A 25,999-nucleotide genomic window follows, 5' to 3' on the forward strand; every position below is an offset into this window, starting at 1 on the left:
AATGTAAATATGCCAGATTTAGCTCCAAGGCTAATTTCCATCTGCAGTCCTGCTGTTCACACTAAAATCAAGACAAGACAATGACAAAAACAGGAAACAAGAAAACAAAGCGTACAACATTCCCTATCACTTAACCACATCACAAGATATACAACAAATTACCTGTTATGGTACGAATACCATACCGAAACAACCATATCAACACAATTTTGTCGCACAGTAGTTTCAAACATTAAAATGCATCTGATTGGCAAATAATGTTTTACCCTCCTATACAAGTATACATTTATTAAAGTGCATCTGGTACTATATTAAAGTGCATTTATCCTAAAGTGCCATTTTTAAAGTGCCAACTAATTTTAAGAATTACAGAATTACTACCAATTTATTTTTAGTATTGCATGTTAAATAAAACTACCCTTCATGTTTACAGTCCTGGTTATCTGTAAGCCACGTTTTTAGTTGTTTCTTTTTTCTTTTTTTTTTCTTCTTACTTTTTAATACTTGCTTTTTCTCTTTTAAAAAAATGTTTTATCTTTTTTAATTTCTTGTTTCATGTCTGTTGTTGCTGCTGTGACAAGTGAATTTGCCCGTTGTGGGAAAAATAAAGTACAATCTAATTTAATCTAATCTTAAAAGCTATATATGTTGAGTTTTCCCTGATGGCCAACGCTATTATTAAGAAAGTTAAAAATATATGTGACCACGGTGAAATGAAAAGGTCTTCGAAATGTTATCAGGGATCCGTAAAAGAAAAAAAAGTAGTACAACATTCAACTGTCGTAATTACAAAGACAAAAGCAGATAGTTTTCCTTATTTTATTTCAGCAATATTAGATTTGATCAGAGTACAAAAGTGGATCTACTGTTATAAAATATTCTTACAAAACTCTTTATGGCATGACATATTCATAATTGTCTTATTAATAATGTCATATTCATATTCTGTTAACAAAGCACTGGACAATAAAAATGACAAATTCCTCATTAATGTGTTCATGATTCAGATTGCAGGAAATATCACCGATTAGCACATATAACAACACATTTCTATCAAATCAAACTGTAAAAGGTGTTAGACAGAGCTCTTACAAATGCATTGTGCTGTGCTTTCTACGCTACCGGAATGAAAAATACTCTATATCACCATCAGAATCTGTGATCCCACAACTGAAATAGAAACATTCTTAGATTTGCTCTGATTGTGTGATTACTCTGAAGACGTTAAACTCTGAGAGCTCCTGAGCAACACTTTCTTCATCTGTGATCAGCAGCAGACATGCTGCAGCATAATTCTTAAGTATATACAGTATAAATTTGCTCATTTAAAATGCCAACAAAAACGCCTCTGAAGCTCAAAAGCTACAATACTAAAATATGTGTTTAATTTGGTAGTAAAGCTTCATCCTTTTTTTGCAGTTTATCATGCGTCATTTATTATTTTATTAGTTATCACTTTCCCTTTCAAGTAACTATTCTTAACTTTTTTTATTATTTCATACAAAATAAAAACATGTACACTGTGGAAGAATAAGCGTTACACTGCAGAGAAACTAGAAACAATTGCACATATTTAATTATGAGCAGACAGTTGAATGTGCTGCTAAACCTTCCTCAGTGAGACACATGGGTCTATAAACTGAGCGCTCACCAAACCCTGAACCCTCACCTGGTGTTGCTACACCTGCTTTCCAGTTTCATGAAACACATTTGCACTTTACAATGATAACATAACAATTCACTGCTCAACAACTATTTTTGAATCAGTATATTTGATTCCAGCCTAAAGTAGACTAAATAGGTCTCCCATTCATCCTGCTGACTGTATATACACTTTCTTATAAGCTGAATAAAAAGCCAATATTAGCTCCGTGATTTGACTAAAAATGCTGTTACCATTCAAGCTTCATGTTTTGCTTTTACCATCAAATGAATGGATTTTAGGATGCATTTTTCCAGTAAAACAAATGCCAAGGGGACACTGGCAGGACTGTTACTGTAACTAATTTGTCTAAATGTCAAAGTCAAAGTCAAATTTATCTGTATAGCACATTTCATGTACAAAACAATTCAAAGTGCTTTAAATGGGCATTTTTCCAACACTCAACCTTTTCTAACTGAATATCGGAATCCTTCTGCCTAAGTAAAATCATATGTGGGGAAATTCAAAATTTGACAGGCCTGCTTAAGGTTTGTACTATATGATGGGCAATTACTGTGTGCAGGTGAAGTGTTGAAGAATCAGTCAATTTCAAGTCGATCTCCTCAGACTGGGATTCACCAGCTCATCCTGTTTCTTGAGTTGTTTGTGAGTTTCAGTTTCTTGACCTCCATGAGGACATGGTTAGCCTTCTTCAGCTTCTCCATTGCTTTAGCCAGCAGATCCTCCGGTAGACCTTCCCCATAACTTTCACCCTGAGCCTGGCTCAGGAGCTCACTTGTCTTCTCCATCTCCAGTGCCACTTCAGTCTCAAGTTTCATGAAATTCTCAATATTCTCATCTCCACTTGGCTGTTCCAGCTGAAAACAGCCTGTGGGTTCAGATAGCAGATCTCCAATAGATGCTGACCTGGGCTTGGCTGAGGGTTTGAGAGGTTTGAGAGGTTTATGAGAGGGCTCTGAGCGTCGACAGGGAAAGACATTCGGTCCAGTCTGAAGCTTGGCTGCTGGCCTTAAATGAACAGAGGTCGGAATTTTGTCCTCAGTGACATCCAACTCATCCAGACCGGCATGGCTTCCTCTGAGCGCAGCTGTGGAAGCTGCCAGTGTGTCTTCATTTCCAGAGCCTTCACTCTCATCATCTGAGTGCTGGCCGCTGTCCACAGATTTCTCCTCTGCCTTCTTTTTCTTCTCCCCGGACAAGTGATGGAGCAGGCTTAGACTGTCAGTGAGTGGGTCTTCAAGAGAGACAACCACTGAGGGGACTTCGCTCTGGGGGAGAACCTCCTGTGCTTGAAGAGAGCTGCCTGTGGTATCAGAGGCAGTAGAGTCCCATCCTGAGCAGTTTTCTTTGTCATGCGTGTCAGGCTGAACAAGTTTCTCTGGACTTTTCGTGGAAGTTATAAGAGGACTCAGGCTTTTTCTCTGTGGCTCTGTGGGTTCTTGTGGCTGACTCTCCAGTGATTCTTCATCAGAAACGTTTCCCTCAGCATTGGGGCTCTCAGGTTTATCATCTCTGAAAAGAGAAACATCTTCTTCCAAAATCAGCTGATCTGTCTCATCTCTTTCATTAGCTGTTCCTGTTGTTTCCATTCTACTGTCCTCTTCCTTCTCCGTGTTTTCTTCAGTGGTGCCTTTAACCTGTTTGTCAGGCTCCACAGCAGGATGAGACGGCTTTTTCTCCTTGGATAGAGGTGTAGGAGGGTGAGAGCTTGGTGTGGATTGTGATGCTTCTGCAAGGTTGCTGAGAGAGCCACTTGAGCTGGGTTTGTTGGGAGGGGTTGGTGGTGGGCCTGTCTTTTTCTTAGCATCAGGTTTTTGATCTTCTGTAGTTTCATCAACAGGTGAGACACAGGGTTTGGCTCCTTTTGATGGAGGCATAGGTGGCTTCAAGACCTTGATAAACAAAAGAATCATATGTTATAGGCCATTTCATCCAAACATAGGGACTGTGACAAATATGTCTGCACACTGTGGAACACAATATATAAACCTTTTTCTCTGGTACATCATCGTTATCAAGTTCATCCTCAGCTGCTGGACAGGGTTTAGCTTCTTTGGTAGGTGGCATGGGGGGCTTGATGACCTTCTTCTGAGGACTGGCCTCTGGCTCAGTCTGAGGCACCTCCTCGGCACTTGACACTAACTGTTTCTCTGCAGCCTTGTTGGTGTTTGCTTCTTTGGAGGGCTCAGTGCCATCAACATTGGTAAGATGGGTCCCATTAGGCATCACTGCATCCTCAAGATCCAGATCCAAACGCAGGATGCCATCAGATGACACAACAGCAACCTAAAGATCAAAATATATCATTAATGCAAGGCATGTAATTAAATTAAAAATTATATTGTGCATTCTCAAAAATAGGTGTGTATACAATCAAGAAGGCCAATTAAGGCTGGGTCCAAACTGACTGTGTTGGTTGTGTCATCTACATTCTGTGTTACTCTTTTTAAAAGAAAGTCCAAGCATAAGTCTCATGGAATCATATTATAACATACAGTCTTTGATAGAATGAAGAACATCAAAGACTGCTATGAATAAAAGTAAATGCCTCCCACAAAAAAAGGCTAAGAACCTAGTTAATAAAATATTAGGTTTCAAACAAAAATAGCTAAAAATATACATAATTCAGAAGTGATCAACACAACAGGTAACCTGCATAAACAGCAAATAAAAATAACTAAAAAGGAAAGACATTTCACAACAATGCAGCGAGATAGTACCTTTCAAACACTGAAGCAAAACAATATGCTCAAAGTCAGTTAGAAATACCAAGGTAGCATTATATCAAACACGGCGGTGCTTTAGCTTAGTGTATCAAACCATCAATATCCCACTGAGTGGCTGACTGTTACATAGTGTGTCTCCACTAGCCTCTTCAGCACTCACTCAAAAGATGTAAAAAGTAAAAAAAGCAAAACCATATTCACTTAGAATCTGCTCATTTTCACTGTGGTGCATGAGCCACTCAGTCAATGTGCATACCTGATACAAAGCATGCATACCTCTTTCATGTGTATCCTGGTTGGTGGCCTTCGGTTACGGTTCCCTTTAGGCCTCGATCGAGTAACATGCTCTAAATTAATGCTTTCATCGACTTTCACCTGCATTAAGCATGACACAATTTGAGCTTTTAAAAACTAAGCAGAATGCCACTGATTAAAATCAAGAGACATTATGGATGTGAATCAGACAGATGTTCACCTCATCAAAGACTTTGTTCTTTGCACGGTTGATGGCATCACTGAAGGCTTTAATCCAAGCCTCCTTCTCTTCTGCAGTTTGAGCTTGGAACTTCACATCATGAACCTGCAAATCACATAAAGCAGACAAAGTTAATGTCAAAATAAAGTTGATGATTAGTGGATTTGGATTTTATCTCCCTCTTTACATTCAATTAGGAACTTTTTGCAGCATCTCTATAATGCATAAGTATCTGACCTGTTGCACAACAGTACAGAGAGCTGGTTAAGGAGCACACTGGTGCTGCTCCCAGAATGTCTTTTTATCATCATTTAGCCACACAGAACCAGAGCTGAACAGGGTTACCCTGGAGAAAGCAATGAGCTGCCAAATAGCTCTTCACATCCTGGTCAGACCACCCTGTCTTCTTCCACAAGCAACAACAACAGTGGTGCACAAAATATTAACAGATTCAGGAACTCACAGTCCAACAAATTAAATATTATGAGGTAATGATCAATAATGGCATTTCAATTTGAAAGGCAATCTTTTGTAATAAGATATTCATGTTTTAATTTTTCCTTTTCCAAAAAAGGCAAAAAAAAGGAAAGACTTTAATATTGGAGAAATACAGTATATTGCCAAAAGTGTTGGGACTTCTGCCTTTACACGCACATTCATTTTAATAATCTGTTTCTATTATTCTTGTTCTGGCTAAGCTTTCCACAAGGTTTAGGAGTGTGTTGATGGGAATGTTTGACCATTCTTCCAGAAGCACATTTGTGAGGTCAGACACTGATGTTGGAAAGAAGGTCCGGCTCGCAGTCTCCGCTCTAATTCATCCCAAAGGTGTTCTATCGGGTTGGGATCAGGACTCTGTGCAGGCCAGTCAAGTTCTTCCACACCAAACTGACTCCTCCATGTCTTTATGGAACTTGCTTTGTGCACTGGTGCGCAGTCATGTTGGAACAGGAAGGGGCCGTCCCCAAACTGTTTCCACAAAGTCAGGAGCATGAAATTGTCCAAAATCTTTTGGCATGCTGAAGCATTCAGAGTTCCTTTCACTGGTACTAAGGCTATGTTCACAATGCAGGTCCTAATGCTCAATTCCGATTTTTTTGAGTGGTTGTTCACATTGAAATCTAAATGTGAGGGCCATCAGACACCAGTGTGAACAGTCTATGGCCCTGAAGTGAGTCGCATGCACAGAAGAAGACGTGACATGACATGCAGCATGCTGCCTTTACAGAAGTAAATATGGATGCTACACAAGTTAACGTGTGTATCAGTTCTGAAGTTGTGCAATCTGAGCCGAGAAAGTGATGAGGATTTTAACAAAGTTCAAATCCTCACTTCCTTTTCACTGACTAGCTCCATAAAGGGTGCATGCCGTGCCTGTTTTCTCTATTGTTTACATTTGATCTTGCCGCACAGAATTGGGACGTCTGTCTCACTTCAATGACATAAAAGTCGGATGAAATGTGACATGACCTTTCAGACTAAGGTTGCTTTGAAAAACATCAGATATGTATTCGATTTAGGACCACATATGAAAGTGGCCTGGATCTGATTGGAAAAGAATCGGATTTATGCTATTCACACTGTCACAAAAGGGCAAAAAAGTGGGCCACTTTTACCTGCAGTGTAAACATAGCCTAAGGGGCCAAGCCCAGCTCCAGAAGAACAACCCCACACCATAATCCCCCCTCCACCAAACTTTACACTTGGCACAATGCAGTCAGACAGTACCGTTCTCCTGGCAACTGCCAAACCCAGACTCCTCCATCAGATTGCCAGATGGAGAGGCGTGATTGGTCACTCCAGAGAAAGCGTCTCCACTGCTCTAGAGTCCGGTAGCGTCGTGCTTTACACCACTGCATCTGACGCTTTGCATTGCACTTGGTGATGTGTGGCTTGGATGCAGCTGCTCGGCCATGGAAATCCATTCCATGACGCTCTCTACGCACTGTTGAGCTAATCTGAACGCCACAGGAAGTTTGGAGGTCTGTAGTGATTGACGAAAGTTGGCGACCTCTGCGAACTATGCGCTCTGTCATTTTACATGGCCGATCACTTCCTGGCTGAGCTGCTGTCGTTCCCAATCGCTTCTACTTTGTTATAACACCACTGACAGCTGACTGTGGAATATTTAGTATCTAGGAAATTTCACAAATGGACTTATTGTACAGGTGGCATCCTGTCACGGTACCACGCTGGAATTCACTGAGCTCCTGAGAGCGACCCATTCTTTCACAAATGTTTGTAGGATTAGTGCTATTAGTAATGTGAATAATTTAGTTATTTTTGTGTTGTCCAAAGAAAATAAACACCAGGTTGTATTAAAGTTAGTAAATCATGTTTTGTAGACATCAAAAAGAAAAAAACTAGGGCTGGGCAACGATTAAAATTTTTTATCTAATTGATCACATTATTTCCCTGATTAATCACGATTATTCACATTTGTACGCAAAATCCAAAAATGAATCCAAAAGTAGTGTATAGCTTTTAGCATTTAGTTTTATTTTAAATGTGCTGCCATATGAATGAAAGTGCCATAACATTTGTTGTGCAAACACACTTTTAACATCAGCATTTTTATGTAGAAGCCTCGCTCCACTGTCTGTTTCCTTGAATGACTTGCTGCTATCAGTTGTGTGTTTTGCCTTTAAGTGATATTTTAGACTGGAACTACTACGGTGAGAAGACAATTCAACTTGGCAGAGTTTACAGATGACTTTGGTTCTGTCGACTCCGCCGTCTGGAAGAACTTTAAAATGAAAATGGCCGAGTAAATGTTCTGTACCCTTCTCCATGTTTGGTGGATCCGCCGATTACTTTCTTTTCCGGTTCCGCAGCAGACAGCAACAGACTTTTACAAAATAAAAGCCTGTGAGCAACAGACTTTTACAATAATAAAATAAATGGAGCATCGTGTTAGTTCTGGCAGACCACGTAGTCAACGCGCCCTTTGCCTATTGGCTGACGCCGACCCAACCCTTATGGCCAGCTGCGCTCAATGGGTAATCAGCTGCAGCTCGCAATTGGATGCTGGCATTTGGGGCGCTTCATTTAAACTTGGTTTGCGGTCACTGCTTTTTTTTGCTCTCTGCTTGCACCCACCACCTCCCCTGCTCCACCGACTTCTCATTGCCAAACAATGTCATACTGTTGTTCATTGTTGCTTGCTCTGTTCTAGGGGGTTTGTTGCCTTTACAGCAAATGGAAGGCACTCCACCTGAGGATGCTGCTGTTCCCTGTCTTGGCTTCCATGGAGCTCATGGAAAAGTCGGGAACTTCCTCCGAACAGAGCCATACCGCCAAACATGATTGTATGCATACAGAATAAGCTTCTGAAATTCATCTCTGTTTCTCCTCTCGTTTTGACGAGAGTGGTTCTGACAGAAATAATAAAATGGGTGGTCTGTGGTGTAGTGGGTTGAGCAGGCACCCCATGTACAAGAGGCCATAGTCCTTGCTGCAGCTGGCCCCAGTTCAAGTCCCATATCAGATGGCCCTGTGCTGTGTGTTGTTCCCCCTCTCTCTGCCCCCTGCTTCCTGTCTCTCTGAACTTTCCTATCCATTAAAGGCACAAAAGCCCCCTCAAATTTATTTTTTATTTTTTCTAAAATATATATATATTTTTTTTAAATAAAATCTGCGTTAATGCGCGATAAAATATTTATCCGCGTTTAAATAATTAACGAGTTAACGCAATAATAACGAGTTAACTCGTCCAGCCCTAAAAAAAAACAAATGTAATCCTCTGTGGAACCCAGTGGTCACCAGTTTCTGGCATGAAATGACACTGTCACACCCAAATGTGAGTCACAGCCTGATGCTGTTAAGATGGTTAAGTTGTGACATATGGGTGATCACAAAATGCCAATTGTAACCTACTTCAATACCAACACTTCTCTAGTGTTTAACTTAAACACTAACATTGTTTCTAAAAGTCATATCTTGTGATAGTGTTGTTGAAATATAATTTATGCCCATCCAGCTCAGTATCACCACTTGCTGTCACTGCTGACACCTTTCCTTGATAGTTATGCTGAATATTGTAACAGTATAATGTAAGAAAAAAAAATGTCGGACAATATTGGGATCAGAGCTTTTTCACCAAAAACAGTTTCACATTACAGTCAAGAATAGTGATTCAAAAAGAGTTCACCGGCACAGAGCAGAGTATTTGTCAGTTTTAAATCCAATAACTTTTAGGGGACCCCAGTCACACTCATTGTTATATGTATAGTGTCTAATATAAATTCAAGATAATAAACCAAGCTGGACTGAACAGAATAAAGTCTATAATTTAATGATTGCTTCGTCAGATTAGCAGAAGCCTGTGAGCAGGCTATAACTACATTAAAATTCTGCCTTATTTGATCTCTCATGTTGCATTTTACATACGCACAACTTCTGCTATTTAACAGAGTATATCTCAGTTCACCTTATTTCCAGACTTTGGCGACCTTATCAGAATCAGTCTGTGCTTCCTCTTGAAAGGGCTCTTTAATTCATGGCATTTATCATAGTTTTCCAGGTCATGCCTCTCCAGGCAGTTTTGCAGGTCCTGAAACACATACTACAGATTAATGGTCTCCTAATTTGTCATTTCTATTGAAGAATAAAGCTGACAACAGTTATTCTTTTTAATCATCAATTATTGACAAATCCTGAAGGAGATCAATATCAGCAACTTTTAAACATGTAGTGTGCTGTAAAAAAAAAAAAAAGGCCATCTTCTATACAGTTGTTTATTCTGAAACTATTCTAAGTAGGTCATGCATACCAATAAAACAATGTCCTAACAATTGTTGCATGGAAGTGTTGTACTGTACCTACTTCATTTTCATACACCACAATCTCTGTCTTCTCCACATGGATGTAGCGGTCTTTGTAGCTTGTCAATAGTCTGCCATGAGCCTTCTTCACCCAGCCAGCCTTACTCAGGAACCTAGGCTCTTTATATTGGGCTGGGTCTTCTTTTGTACCCTAAAATGTTAGAGAGGAAGGAAGTTAAACTCCTCACACCTCAGACTCATAGCAGGGTACAGATAGTTACTGTCACTTTGTCAAAGTTCACACAGTATACCTGTTCTTAAGAATAAGAATAAGAATAAGAATTCCTTTATCTTAACACTATTAACAACAAAACAACATAGATAAATAATATATAGGCCTATATACATATATTTATATACATACACCATTGCACATTTGGAAATATATCTGGTTGATATATTGTTGCACACAGTTAAACTGTTGGCATGAAAAGAACATAGAAATGAAAAGGTAAAAATGTTATGGTTAGCTACCTGCTTTTTTTTTTCTTCAATTTCCCCCCTAGCATGTAGAATTAAATCATCAGCAACTAAAATAAATCTAAAACTGTTTTTACACATGCAGGTACATCCATGTGCATATATTCTCCATAAATTCTGAATTTTTCAATTGTGCAAAACAGCTCAAGATTGATAGGAATAACATATTTTTTATCAGGTGGTGTTAGGTCATTTGGTCATTCACACTCCTTTTTGTCTCTCTTCATAGTGTGTCGATGTTTGGAATGGTTTGAAAACAACAAAAGAAAAGAAAAAAAGACAGATTAGTCTCTCTAGCGGACTCTGAACAACTGTTACATTTCATTAACTTATAGAGCAAACACTGCCAGTTAAAACATTCAACATTCAAACTGAGGTTCACTGACAAACTTGGCAGAATTAGATACTAAAAGGGCAAATTAGGAGTTGAACAGGGAACGGTAAGAAGGCTTAAATAACTTAAATTCATCTTGTATGTGTGACCATGAATCGCAAGTGGAGATCAGCGAGTAGTAGTAGTCGTTGCATTCATAACATTATCCATGAGGCAATAATATCTTCCTATTTTTAACATTTAAAACAAACTGTTAAACATTTTAAAGTTCGAAATCAAAAGATCCTTTTCAATAGTATTGGGAAGTGCGACCAATCATTTCCTACCTTTTATGCAGAAGTTGCATTTACAAAATACTACTCTCAACTACTCCCAAGAACTAAGAAGACCGTGCCTGAATAGATTTACACTTTTTAAGCTCTGAGCTGGGATGAGCAGCAACTGATGAAAGCCTCAAGTTCATCTTACACTGAAGGGCTATTACAAAAACAGAGCTAAGTTAGAGAACTTGACAGTGCATCTGAACGTTTCAGATCCTTTTACCTCAGACTATCACATTTTTTACTTTGTGCTTTGCTTTGCACATCAGCTTCCTACATTTTTTGCTCCATGGTTATTTCTCAACAGATGTGGGGTAAGTGACAGCATGGTTAATGCAGCTGAGTGGGCTCTAAGGCGCAGATTAAAAAGCATGACAACAGCGCCTGTCAGGTTGTGTAAATAACACTTACCAGTGTTATTAATAATGAAACCGTGAAAAGGACTCAAAGGAACAGAACCACTTAGTTTATAGTTTCAGAAAAAACAAATAGCTTGAGAAAAATGCGGACGTGTGTTTTAGGGATTTGTATGTCTTGGTCATGTTTTTCACAGAACACTAAACAATACCAAACCCTCTTCACCTCAATCAGCTCAAACTTGAGCAGATCAGTAAGTGTTCTTCAATGTAATCCAAAACTATGCAAAAATTTGTCATTCATTTTTTCCTCACTAAAATCTGTCATTTGACACTAAATACAAAATATGAAATGTGAACTTTACCACCTAATGTAAGCTTTAGAAGTGTGTCTGACAAACATAAGAGGCTTACTATGTGACCAGAAATTAGTTTATTTAGCTATTTATAATTGAATTGCTAAATAAGCTAATGTAGTTGTGAGAACGAAGTAAGAAAAGGATAAAATGTTAATGACAACCAGAAACGATGGATTTAGCGAGATACTGGCAAAATTCCATATAAATCTAATTTTGCGTTTAAATGTGCATGGCATGTAGACACCTGTCTCCAGGGATACAACTGCAAATAAAAATTTGATGTAAATGTAAATGTACTTTATTTATACAGCCCTTTACAGACAATCCTTACGGTGTACCAAAGTGCTTTACAGCAGGTAATAAATAAAGAGAAGAATAAGTAAGAACAAATAAAAACAATAAAAGAAAAGTGAAAGCAATAAAATACAACAAAATTGAATAAGATAAAACAAGATAAAAGTGTCATCATACTACTGGGTATTAAAAGCAATCCGAAATAAGTAGGTTTTTAGCCTAGATTTGAAGAGGCTCAGGTCAGAAATAAGACGCAGCTCAACGGGGAGCTTATTCCAGAGCCTGGGGGCATCGACGGAATAAAGGCTCGGTCACCCCAGTGTTTGTATTCTGACCTGGGCACTTCCAGCAGAAGTTGATTAGATGTCACTAAATCTAAACAATTATATCCCTGCGTTATTATTTTCCATAATGCCATGTGCCAATACAACAGAGGGCGGCTGCCAGATCTTTACTCTTACACAAGGTGACAAAACTCCAGCTTCAGTGAGTACAAAAGTGGACAATGCTGCTCCTCTGAGGTTGGCTCTTTGGTTAAATTCTTTAAGTAGACTTCAAGAAAGCTGGAAAGAAAATGGTGTTCCACTAATGTGAGAAAATTTTACTTACACTAGAAAGACATCATTTTCATAAAATTCATGAAGTTTCAGAAATCCCGTGGTAGTGCTAGAACTGCTCATTTTTCATCACTTAAAGAGAACAAGGTTAGTTTTGTTAAGCCACGTATTCCTCTTACTCTCAGTAGTGAGTTGCAATATGTAAAAAACATCTATGGATGTACAGAAATCGTTGATATCATCTTTGTTGTTCCAGGCCATTATTTGAACATATATTGACATAATTAGCCAATAAATGCCACCAGAAAAAGCCTTCGGAAAGGCCAAATCTGACATCCAATGACATTCAGAATGGGTGCAAAAAGATTTTCTAGGTGGTAGGAATCTGAATGACCACTGATTGACCAAGAAGTTTCGACAGGCCAACTCATGGACATCCACTGATGTCCAGAATATGTGGCGAAAAGAAGTTCTAACGGGTCAGAATCAGGATGTCCGTTGACGACCAGAAAGACATTTGATCAATCCATAATTTGAATGTCTATGGATGAGTTGGATCAGTTGTTAAATTACATTGACAAAATAAAACATACAAGGTCATGTATTCCACAATTACATCAAAACTGAGATAAAAAGGGTTTATCAAACTACACTTTTTGTCCTTGTGTCGGTACAGAGATGGCAGGGCTCCTGTCAGGGCTGTACCCCACCTCTTCATAAGAGAGTTGGGGAGGACGGGTTATTTCCTGGAAAGCACCTGTAAACAGTTGCCTCACTCTACACTTGGATCCATGTAGTAATTCTGCATCCAGGTAAGTACTTCTTTCAAATTTTTTATTTCAACAGATTTGTTACAGCATGGTGACCAGTGTTGATCAGGCCAAGGTTTTGAGTGAGGGTGTCAGCATCAGTAACCTCTGTTTTCACATTTAGCTTGTCAATATGCAGAGGCAAATAGCACTGTATTAGCCATTTCATGGGGATTTTAGGGAAGATATTGGAGGATGAAGTTTCTCTGGGTATTTTGTTATTTTTTTCCAGCAATACTGGGTTACCAGTAGGGATGGGAATTGATAAGATTTTTACGATTCCAATTCCATTTTCGATTCTGCTTAACGATTCAGTTCTTTATCGGTTCCCTTATCGATTCTCATTTGGAGAAAAAGGACAACAAACCGGTCGATTAGCATCAACTTTGTTTAGTTTAGAAGTAACACGAGTCATGACCTTACAAACCCAACAACGGTGAGGTCCACATTCATCTATCATGGCCTGGGTAATTTAACTCTTCCCTGCTCTGGTGAAAGGAGAAGCTGGAGGTAGACGTGAACTGGGGGTAGTACCACCAGCCTCTGGCTCTGAGCCAGTCAGGCTCTGTCTCTCATGATTTCATCTAAATGTAATGCATGAGAAGGCATTCGTTTAACCTTAACCGTTACTAATAGAAGGTTTTACAATGAGGCAAATGGCGCTAACATGATAGGCAGCGTTTGTTAGTTAACTAACTAACAAACACTGCAGTGTTAGCCGAGGACATGCTAACGTTGCTGCTGCTGCTGGGTTCAGATTCACCAACGTTAGTTGAAAACGCGACATTCATTCATAGTTATTGCATGTTGGTAGTATTTCCTCCCTTTGGTGAAATATTCACTTTGCAAGTTGCCCTGTTGTCGTCTTTTTTAGGGATGTGTAATCAAACTTTTGAGCATTTGTACCACTTGGGCGCCATGTTTACTGTTGACTGCTGGCTGCACTGGACGTCAGTCTCGCCCACTGGAATCGATAAGGGAATCGTTTGCAAAATTGCCAAACGATTCCAAGGAATTGAAACACTGGTAACCGGTTCTCAACAAGAACCGGTTTTCGATTCCCATCCCTAGTTACCAGTGTAACCTATTTAAGCAGACCATACCATGGTCTGCTTAAATAGGTTACACTGGTACACTGGTAACTGGTACCATTCCTGCAACAGCTGGCTACTCTGTACTGTGAGATCAGATGGCAGGTTATGGAGCTCTAATTTTGGACTCGCACAGGAAGTCAAAAGTTGTATCTATATAAGCCCATAGATCTTTCTGCAGTCTATTAGCAGTCTTGTCTGTGGTACTGTGGTGAGTACAAAACAGAGCAACTGCCTACCACAGTGCAGATAAAAAGAACTGCACGGACAAATGCTTATGCAGTTATAAAATCTACATTAACCTATGGTGTCCTGTGCAAACTGCGTCTTAAAAGAAGAAAGCGGGGTAGAATTTTGCAAGGAGGCACATTTTGCAAACATGTGTTTTCGATGAAGTTTTGGGTCACGTGCATCTGGCATTCATTATTTCTCCCACTGACCAGCCCAGCTTGAACTAACCACAAGCCTCACTCAAGCTCACACTTCTGCCCCCACTAACCTGCTACAAGTTGAGCAGGAACAACACAGTGGAGGTTGAAATTATGATCTCCTCGCCAATCAGCAATGTCACCTGACAAAAGCCACTCATAAAAGTTGAGTTGAAAAACACAGAATCAGAAAAAAAATCTGAATTTCTGATTTTAAAATGTTCAAAGATGTTTAACTTCATAGCCATGACAAACTTCCTGTTTTGTGTCCCTACTGCCAACCATCTGATGAAGCAACTGCCAATGCAACAAAATGCAAAATGCATCTCTGAGTATTTTAAAGATGCTGAAAATTAAACATGAAGCCCAGTGGAATGTGCATAACTTCTGCAGACTGACAGAAGCACTTACATTAAAGATTAAATATTTGGGATACAATGCTCAACTGTGGTCTTGCAAGATGATGGTCTTGCAACATATATACATATGTATATATATTTATAGATAGATAGATGCTGGTACAGCATTGTGAACTGCTGGATCCCTAATTCAATACACATTGTCAGAGTGTTTTGCTTCATCAAGACTACAAAAGCATGGTTCACATTGAAACCTTGCTTCTTCCTTTAAAAAAGGCCTTTTCTATTACATATCACAGCATAGACCACAGCTTGAAGCTCTGTTATGTTTGTTAGCAGGATAAAGTGACTTACTTTCCTTATAATTAGACATATAAGTCATGAAAGTGGAGTTTCCACCTACTGTAGAATAGATCATCTTTTTCATGATACTGAATTTGCTTTCTTTTCTGGACCCATTTTGACCAAAAGAACTCTGCAAAGGGTTCCCATATTCATGGCCAAAAAGCTGACTTCATCTAATGGTAGATACTGACATTTTCACAGATCAAAGAGGAAATCTAATTTTATAAAGCTCTTACAACCAAGCGAGAACATTTATTCATACTAACAGTGCACATCAACACCCACACGCTTCCTTTCATAAATAAGTCCGGCTTCGTGATGTCTACCTTCACAGGGTACGCAAACCTCTATAATTAACTTAGGAGATAATACATAATACACTACCATTTTATAAGCTTCACAAAGTTGTAATAATTATTATAATTAAAGGCCATGGTCAGTAATTAATCTATGAAGTTGAAAATCAACAACAAAGTTCCAGATCCAAAAACACATTTTTCCTTTTGTCTTGTTTTTAAAAAAAAAAAAAGAACAGATAAAGATAAAGAAAAACAAGGGGGGCGGGGTTAATACCACATCGTCTTATAGTCTGATGATTCTTGACCCATAAAGCAGCTAAACAGCTGGACTGAATTCCGAATGACATTCAAACAAGTACAATCAGCTAACACACGTGAGCAGTTTCATTTCTTCCCAGTCACTGCTTCAGTCTCAAAGTGCATAGTTATCACCTGCCCCGTGATGTGTATTCATGTTAGGTGTACAGTGTGTGCAGGGTTGCTAGATTTCCACCCCCCTCAGCGACTTCTTTTCTTTTTTGAAAAAAGCATACATTGACATGCCCCCACCCCACCCCGCTGCACCGTCTACTTCCTCTGTACTCAGTCAGCAGCAACATCTGTACGCTGCTTTCAAATGTGCAGTGTTGTCCTTGGACTGCATTAGGAGGCGTAAAACTGATTCAATAAAAGATTCAAAATTTTGCCACAGTAGAGCAGAAACTCGAAATGCTTTGATAGTGAATGCTGAGCCTTAACGTAGTCACATCTGAGAAACTTGCAGGTGTGAATCCACAAATCCCACAGGAGTGTTATTGGGTCTCCCAGAACTTAGGCATCACTGTATTCCACACTGAGTTCACTACCCTTAATGAGCTACGTTTCAGCCAATATTTTACAGTTCAAATAGTTTACAGTTTCACTCCTTACAACAGAAACATTGGCAGTTGGCAAAAATGTGGAAAAAAAAATCAGTGAACAAGATTAGCTTAATTAGGAATTTGCTTTAATAATATACAATAAATTGGGAGCACAGTGAGTAGGAGAGAAGCAAACAGATGTGGAGGGCTTTGTGCTGATGTCACAAATATGCTAATTAGTGTTACACATCATCTACGTTTTTAGTATGCTTTAGCTACGGTACTTTCCAGTGGAAACACTTGGCAATACTGAGTGTGGGTGCTCTGCTGTCACACATACACCCACATTGTTTGCCCCTACACCTTCCTCCACAATCTGACCTCCCCATTGTGGCATTGCTAGCAGAGCTCTTAGATCCAAGGACTCAGGTCAGCTGGTCCAGTCCAGAGTCCAGACTAAACATGGAGAAGCAGCATTTAGCTCTTATGCTGCAAACAAGTGGAACAAACTGCCAGTGGAGATTAAACTTTCACCAAATGGAGACATTTTTAAATCCAGGTTAAAAACATTTCTTTTCTCATGTGTCTATGCATGAAATCTGCACGGTATCTTTTAACTTATCTTGACTGTTGTTTATTTGTTTCTCTTTATATTCTTTTATGTATTTAAATGCTTCTTCCACTCCCTGCTGCAATGCTTTTATTTTATGTAAAGCACTTTGAATTGTTTGTACATGAAATGTGCTATACAAATAAATTTGATTTGATTTGATTTTGATTGCTGATTTTAATTCCGATTTCATAATGGAGTTGTACTAGAGCTGTCTGAAACAGCTGAGAGCCTTTGGCAAAATGTAACAACTTGGCCAAAATATTGTACTGACGATACAAACTCATCTAAATAGAAACTTATGAAGGTCTTGGATGCTCTCTTTTCTCTCCATGTACATATGACATTACTGTGGTCATTAACCCGTGTTTCCCTGTTCCAACAGATATCCTTTGAATGGTGTTACAGTGTTTGTTGTCCCCTCTTTTCTGTCCTCTCAAACCCCAGCTGGTCGAAGCACATGGCCACCCTTCCTGGTTCTGGTTCTGATGGAGGTTTCTTCCTGTTAAAAGGGAGTTTTTTTCTTCCCACCTTTGCCTCGTGCACGCTCAGGACTGGAACAAAGAGAAGTTTTCGATGCAGTCTGTTGCATTCTTTCTAATTGGTATTGTATGAATAGGACTCATTTGGAATTGAATTAATTTGATTTGGATTTGATTGGTTTATGACTGAATTACTATAAATTGGATTGTATGATTGTCTCTTTGAAGTGCCTTGAGATTACATTTCTTGTGATTTGGCCATATATGAAAAAAACTGAAGTGAATAATGAAAACCTTGCAACTGATATCAGAGAACATTGGCATTAACTTTGACATGTGGCTCAATAAAAGCAGGATTATTAAAACAACAGCATTCCATGTCAAATTTTGTTAAAGAAAAAAAAAATCAAATTAAATTAAACATCACACTCTGAATATTTTTTTCTCTGTTGTGTATCTCCATGTAATTTGATGACATAGGGAATCTCCCATGAGAGACATTCACTTTGTCTTTTGGTAAGGTAGCCCAAAGCATCTTCTTGAAGAACATTTTGCTCTTCTTTCCACAAACTTGTTTTCCCTGCAAGAACGTGCAGCCAGTCACAATAATTACTTTTTTCTTTTCAAAAAGGCACTTTCCCAAAAACTGGCAGCAGTGCCCTAGTATGACAACACACACGTTCATTGTGTGGCAGAAGCCTTGATTGCAGAGTGATCAAGAGAGAGGGTTAATTGTTCTCTGCCTGACACATAATGCGGCTGTCTGTTTCCTCTTTGCTGAAAGAGTCAGGGACACGTCATAATATGCTCTCTAGGTCAGCAGAATGGAGATAAAGGGATGACTCACAGAGATGAGACAAATGATCATCATGCAAGGGCCACAGGGTTTTTTGGGGGGTGAAATATGACAAAGTTGGGCAGAGTGAAGTTGAGAAGGAGAGCTAGAAATGACATTAAAAAATACAAAAATGGATAAGAGAGTCTCAGAGGAAGGTCAGCCAATTCGTAAATGTTACAGCTTGACCAATATAGCCTATTAACCAACTTTCAAGCTTAAACTGTCTCTAAAACATTAAGCAGTGTAGTTATTGTGTACATTTTTCTATTGTTCATAGCTTACCAACAAAAACGCTTTGGAAAGATGATTATGGTCCTGAATGTCCTGTTCATAACTTGAATTGCACTAACAAAGGTGTGTTCAAAGAGCCAATAAAAGTAAAATACACTCCAGAATAATAAAAAAAATCAACGTCTTCTTATTCAAAAGTGATACATTCCTAAAAACATCCCAAATGTTGCTTTTTCATGATGTCACCACGAAAATCTGTTGACCAAAATAATGTTCTGTATAATTGAAATGCCAAATAACAGACACAACTATGCTCCACTGCAGACAGTTGATACTGTAATCTACAATAATGTTCAGTTTATATGGTGTTGGCTGTTGCATGTAATTGATCTAAGGCCAACACGGAATAAAAAGAAAGTTTCCCAACTTTCTCACCACCATCAGCTGCACCACAATAATGTACTCAAATTCAAATGAACCCAGTTCCATGAAAACCATGACAATGAGCTGATGTTGTTCCTGTATGAAGATCATTTCGCAAATCATTTCAAAGTCCCCTACAAAACTGGAATTGCAGCTTGACGTAAATCCTTCATTTGAAACACAAGTCGCAGTGATAAGTGTATTACCTTGTTCACGCTGCTTGCCAGCACACACTTAATATTGTTGGATGCTTGTGAGAAAGAGGAAGAATTGCTATTTAAATAATGTTGTGTGTAGCTGTGAGGTTATGGCCTACAAAGTGTATTCAGGGAAGCAGGTAAATGTTGCAGTTGCAAAAGAAGTGCATCTAAAGACGAGCTACTGACTGTATGGTGGAAAGAAGTTGACAAAGTACTTTATTACATTGTACTTTCAGCAGGGGCGAGGCTAGGGTATTTTAGTGGTGCCAAGGCACAACGTGAGATAGCTCGGCACCCCCTGGCTCAGCACATTTTTTTAAATATTATATTATGCAAAAACACTTTTTTTTTTGCTCAAGGATGCATTATTTTAGTGACCATTTTATTTATTTATTTTCTAGCATTTGTTTTTGTTTTAACTCTTTACTCCCAAAATAAATGTTTAGTTATCTTCAATATTTGTCCCAGGCTCTCTGTTATCCCTGTCAAGCCACAGTCTTTTGAAATGAAGAGGTCAAAATTGAATGTTGTAGGGGAAAACACTACTCAAAGCAAAACTAATACGGCTCCAAAATTTATAAATGTAGGCTACTAGTTCGCCTCAATTAGTGAGAAATAATGTGCCTCTGTGAGCACTATAAAGACCAGATCCTAAAATCGCCCCTGACTTTCAGTATTACTCTCAAAGAACAAGTTCCCTGCTTACAGAATAACAAACTATGCCTCTGCTTGACTTCCCTTTTCTAGTAAAGTCGCTTCCTCAAAATGTCAGGTTGTTATTGAAGTCTACAGCTCATTAGTTATTATTTTACTGTACATTTTGTATTAGCATCATATCTTTAAAGAGTTTTAGTTGAATGTGACAGTTATTTTAAGCTGTATCTCTGTTCTCTCAACGTCCAGAATGCAGCACTCCAAACCCTGCCAATAAATACATGAAATTACATTTCTGTTCGTTCTTGTTGGAATATCAATTGTATGAAGTCATGTCAAAACTCTCCCAGATGTAGTTTCCTATCATTACGTATTCAGTAGAGGCACAATCCAGAAAATATATTGCATTTGTAAAATATCAACTTTTAGATGCGTTTCCCCCTTCTGTGCCCACCCCTTTCTCGAACAGTACTTCCCCCCAGTTCTCCATCCAAAATTAACCGTTAACCTGCATGTGTAGCCCAACGCCCAGTGTTGAAATGCAATTTACATGAGAGCTAAATAGAAATTGCGAGAATACCGAAATAACCCAAAGACCTTCCTGACGTAGGACAGGTCTTGATTTGTGTCTGAAGACTTAAGCGCTCGTGTCCACACGTAGCGCTGCGCTAAAATGGACGATTTTTAAATGGAGTTCACAGCTTTCTTTTGAGTTTCTCAGTGATTCTGACCAAGTTGATGCAACAGATTGACAGGTGGGCAGGTGCTTAGTGCCAAAAATTCTGGCCCTCGCTGATAAAAACTAGTATGGCTATATAAAAAGATAACTAACTTTTAGTTTTACATCCTTCACATTAATATCGCTTGAAATACGCACTGACACCACTTGTATGGGCCTTAACTTTGCTCTTATAAGTTGGTCGCGCCCTTGCTGTCTACTATACTGCCTTGGCTTTCAACATCAAACAATCAATTCTTTCAAATCTGTCCAAACTGTAAACGTCCGCCCAAAGGTAATGCTTCACTGTCACTAAAAACCCTAGCAGCAGATACAATTGTATTGTGACTACTCACATCTTCCATGATAAAGGACCAGGATCCGTTATGTGGCTGTGGACTAGCGCAAAATCACACGTCGTCGCTCTTCTTCTCACCAGAAATGCTTTACTTGTTCCCTGTTGATGAGCAACTGACACATTTCTAGCAGCATACGTAACTGTAGGAAATAAGGAACTGTGCAGTCTCTGACACCAAGGGTCGTTTTCCTCTTTTGCCTCAGAGAAAAAAAGTTCGAAGAAAAAAGTTTGGTTTCCGGTTTGACTCCCCGTACACTCTTGAATCGACAAGTCTGTCGAGGAGGAGCGACACGACGAGCAGCTTGTGTCTATTACGCGAGGTATCCCAGCTCAAAGTCACCCACATTGGAGGCATTTTTTGTCCCGATGATCGGCTGAGGATCAGAGACAGAAAACACACAGCATCATCCGAAAACCAGATTTCAAACTGAAGGAAACATCTCCATCACTCAAACACCAGGAGGAGAAGGTTTCCACAACACCGTTTTTACTTGATCATTTTTGCGCATTTTATCATCTTTTCGCCTTTATCGGCGACATATTGACTGATAGATATTAAGATTTTGTGGCCTCGAATGTAACTGCACTTCCTGGTAGGTGTGGCTGGCCTGTCAAAAAATAATTTACTGATACTTAACACATCAGTTATAAGCCACTTAAGTATGCAAGTTCGGTTGTTGGGCAACCAGGTCAAAGATCTGGTACTATATTAAAAAAACTGAACATATTCTAAGGTTTTCCTGGGACACAAATAATTAGTTGTTTGATCAGCAAGTGATTGCCAACCAAACTTTTTGTTTTCAGCATGTGAAATGTGTCTGTCTGTGTGAGTGCTTGTCATCATGGCAAAATGCGTTCCTTTGTGTGGTGGAAACTACCACAAAGGCAGTTTTGTTTAAAATCCCCATATCCACTGAAAATCAAGGGCCTTCATAAAGCTTCTTGAAATCCTCTCACAGAGCTCCCTACTTAGCTTTAAAACATCAAACTTGGAGTCTTGGTGAAGAGCATTTCAGGAGCAATCTTACAGTAAATCTGAGCAACATAAAGATAAAAAGTCTAATCTTTGTGAGTTTGTGTCTTGTTGTCCAGGTCCTGAGTGTGGAAGTTTTTGTTCAATGCTATACCACATCTAAATTGTGCTATATGGTAGCTGCATTTGTCTGGCAGTTTATCCCTTTAGAATGATTGATCTGTGCACCTCATAAAGCTGTGCTGTCCAGACCTCAATTACATGTGCACATCTAAGAGAAAACTCTCTCCTTTGAGGGAAAGCATGTCAGTCGTTAAATTTCAGAAGATTTTCAGTGTGCTCAGTAAGGCAGGTTCTGGATATTGTGAATGAAATAGCATTTGCCTCCAGAGATAAAGTAACTGTAATTTGGAAAGGATTATGCCAGGGTTTTGTCCCTTCTGATATAGATTTGATCCTGATAAATTATAAAACTAATTGTGTTTCTGTTCCATAACAATGACTTTTCATCCATCCATTTTCCACTTAATCCAATTTAAGGTCATGGGGGGCTGGAGCCGATCCCAGCTCTCACTGGGCAGGACGCAGGGTGCACCCTGGACAGGTTGCCAGTCCATCACAGGGCCACACAGAGACACACAACCATCCACCCTCACATTCACTCCTATGGTTAATTTAGAGACACCAATTAACCTGACATGACATGCATTGGGCAGTGGGAGGAAGCCGGAATACCTGGAGAGAACCTACGCATACACGGGGAAAACATGCAAACTCCCCACCCAGCATTCGAATCAGGAACCCTCTTGCTGTAACCATTCTGACTTTTCATATACATAGCCACAAAACTGGTGTGAAAATGTTATTTTAAGGCTGTCCTCCTACACAAAACAAGCTTATATGGTGTATGTTCATGTAGGTAAAAAAAATAAATAATTGTGTTCATGACAGTATGGTTGAGTTATATAAAGGAATATTTTTATGCCCTAACCATTCTTTTCTAATTATAAATTATAACTATAACTCTAACCGATTTCTTTTGCTATCTAATGCAAACCAGAAAGTGATCACATTTTTTCATAACATTCTATGTTTACACATAACTCAGTCAACAAGCAATATATCGTCCATTAGGATGGTAAATGGTAAATGACTGTACTTACATAATGCTTTTCTAGTATATTTGACCCCTCAAAGTGCTTTTACACTGCAAGCTACATTCCCACAAACTCATACAGTACAGCTTAGTCAATACAAAGTTTCTCTAGCACACACATTCACACACTGATGGACACATCAGTAGACAATGTGGGGTTCAACTTCAACATGTAGTCCATGGAAGCCATGAGTTGAACTACCGACCTTCCGATTGGCAGAGAACTCCTCTTCCTCCTGTGCTATAGCCACCCGTAGGATGGCGGTTGCATTGTAAAAAGAATGTATTTTAGACCTTATTGTGATTATTATAATGATTTTCTAAACTTAACTATATCATTTTATTGTCTAAACCCATACAGAACGTGACAAAAGTCTTGTTGTGTTAATTATGGAGCATATGTCACACCAAGGCCCATGCTAGAAGGCACAGCTTATATGAGTTACATTTTCCCTCTGCTGCATCTAGGGGCGGTCCTTTACAGGATACTGTTATGAGATATATTAAGTATATCTCATATATTAAGTATAAAAAAATAATTTGTACAACCTTTTCAGTTTGAGACCTCATTGGTTATTTTGGAGATGTCTGTGAGGAGACTTTGTAATTCAGCACTTGCAACTTACAGAATCTAAACAACAGTTTTGGGGCCAGTCTTCACATTTTCAGGACTAATGTCAACTCCGCAGCTCTATCCACTCGTCGTCATGTCATTTTAATTCTTATACACCATAATCTGTGCGGGGAAACTGGTGTTTACATAAACTTTTTGCACATGTGCATCATTTATACATGACCCCACTCATACCACCACCAGTACTCCCCAACAGTTGTAGCCTTCCCCTGTAGGACAGCAGTGGGCCCCTTAAAAACAGCTCAAGAAAGGATCAAAGAACATGCGAAGAGTTTTTGCAGTTAACGTGACCCTTGAGTAAATAATTTTCTTTTTTTTCCCTGTGTTCCAACATGGTTGAAATAATAGTCAGTTGTACTGCTAGTAATAGTTGTTGCTTAGAGCCTTTGCCTTCTGCACCTCCGTGACAGACTTAGTACCACCATACTAAAGAGCACAGTAACTGGACTTTGTTGGGTCACGGGTTTTGCCTGCTTCGGCATGCTTCTGCATATAAAAATGTATGCATTCCATTATCAAATTATCAATAAGTCAATAATAAATAGACTTTAGTCCAGGTGGCAAGTGGTAATGTGGTCTACGGATAATTTACTATTTGTAAAACAATGTAAATGATTCTCTTTATAATGTAATCATATTTTAAAAAGATGGAAACTAATTTAAATCCAGTATATATTTGAATAATTGTCATTAATTAACCATCTTGGAAATGATTAAAATATTACATGTCAGAATAGTACATAAAAAAATGTTCACCCAAGTTCCTACCTCACTGTCATGCCATGGGACTCATGTTTTAGGTTACGTTTTTGTGTTTCGGTTCATGTCTTGGTTGAGTTTTAGTCTTGCCATTGGTTTTCCCCTCACATCCCATGCCTGTTAATTAGTTCATTCCCCTCACCTGTCCAGTTTCACCAGCTGCACCCACTCTCTTAATCACTCACTCCTCTATTTAGTCTCATGTCTCCCCTGTCTGTTTGTCGGTTCTTTGTTTGTCTCTTGCCCTTCATGCCATGCCACGACCTGTCCTGACCAAGCTAAGTATTTATTTATTCCATGCCATGAAAGTCTTTTGTTTGTTTTTCCCAGTTATGTTTTTGAATCCGGCTCAGCCGCGCTTTTAGTTTGAACTCCATCCATCCATCATCTTCCGCTTGTCCGGGGATCGGGTCGCGGGGGCAGCAGCTTGAGCAGAGAAACCCAGACGTCCCTGCCACTTCCTCCAGCTCTTCTGGGGGTACCCCGAGGCGTTCCCAGGCCAGCCGAGAAACATAGTCTCTCCAACGTGTCCTGGGTCTTCCCCGGGGCCTCCTCCCAGTGGGACGGGCCCGGAACACCTCACCCTATCTCTAAGGGAGAGCCCAGACACCCTGCGGAGGAAACTCATTTCGGCCGCTTGTATTCGCGATCTCGTTCTTTCGGTCACTACCCACAGCTCGTGACCATAGGTGAGGGTAGGAACATAGATTGACCGGTAAATCGAGAGCTTCGCCTTCTGGCTCAGCTCCTTCTTCACCACGACGGGTCGGTGCAGAGCCCGCATCACTGCAGACGCCGCACCGATCCGTCTGTCAATCTCCTGCTCCATTGGTCCCTCACTCGTGAACAAGACCGACCCCGAGATACTTAAACTCCTCCACTTGGGGAAGGATCTCATTCCCGACCCGGAGAGGGCATTCCACCTTTTTCCGGCTGAGGACCATGGTCTCAGATTTGGGGGTGCTGATGGTCATCCCAGCCGCTTCACACTCGGCTGCAAACTGCTCCAGTGAGAGCTGAAGGTCAAGGCCTGACGACGCCAACAGAACCGCATCGTCCGCAAAAAGCAGAGACCCGATTCTGAGGTCGCCAAAACAGACCCCCTCAACGCCCTGGCTGCGCCTAGAAATTATGTCCATAAAAATGATGAACAGAATCGGTGACAAAGGGCAGCCATGATGAGTCCAACCCTCACAGGAAACATGCTCCCATGCACCCTCCAGGATCCTGCCGAGGGTATAGAGCTGGTCCACTGTTCCACGGCCAGGACGAAAACCACACTGCACCTCCTGAATCCGAGAGTCGACTATCCGGCGGATCCTCCTCTCCAGTACCCCTGAATAGACCTTACCAGGGAAGCTGAGGAGTGTGATCCCCTATAGTTGGAATACACCCTCCGGTCCCCC

At 39.8% G+C, this 25,999-nt stretch overlaps 1 protein-coding gene across 1 annotated transcript; it reads right to left on the bottom strand.

The window, feature by feature from the left end:
* Positions 1–805: 805 nt before the first annotated feature.
* Positions 806–21,529, bottom strand: plekho2 (pleckstrin homology domain containing, family O member 2). The gene is made up of 7 exons (XM_075465260.1): positions 21,070–21,529; positions 9,689–9,838; positions 9,294–9,416; positions 4,865–4,969; positions 4,666–4,764; positions 3,653–3,949; positions 806–3,555 (listed from the first exon to the last, which is right to left on the bottom strand). The coding sequence occupies exons 1-7, from the start codon at positions 21,076–21,078 to the stop codon at positions 2,278–2,280; spliced, it is 2,061 nt and encodes a 686-aa protein (XP_075321375.1). The 5' UTR covers positions 21,079–21,529; the 3' UTR covers positions 806–2,277.
* Between the last annotated feature and the right edge of the window lie 4,470 nt (positions 21,530–25,999).

Source organism: Odontesthes bonariensis, chromosome 1 (assembly GCF_027942865.1).
Source record: "Odontesthes bonariensis isolate fOdoBon6 chromosome 1, fOdoBon6.hap1, whole genome shotgun sequence".
NCBI lineage: Eukaryota > Metazoa > Chordata > Actinopteri > Atheriniformes > Atherinopsidae > Odontesthes > Odontesthes bonariensis.

Excerpts from the sequence above, each read along its gene's own strand:
- plekho2 (XM_075465260.1), bottom strand. Across the intron at positions 9,417-9,688 it reads TTGTGGTGTATGAAAATGAA|GACCTGCAAAACTGCCTGGA; the intron begins GTAGGTACAGTA and ends TATGTGTTTCAG. Across the intron at positions 4,765-4,864 it reads AGAACAAAGTCTTTGATGAG|GTGAAAGTCGATGAAAGCAT; the intron begins GTGAACATCTGT and ends TGCTTAATGCAG.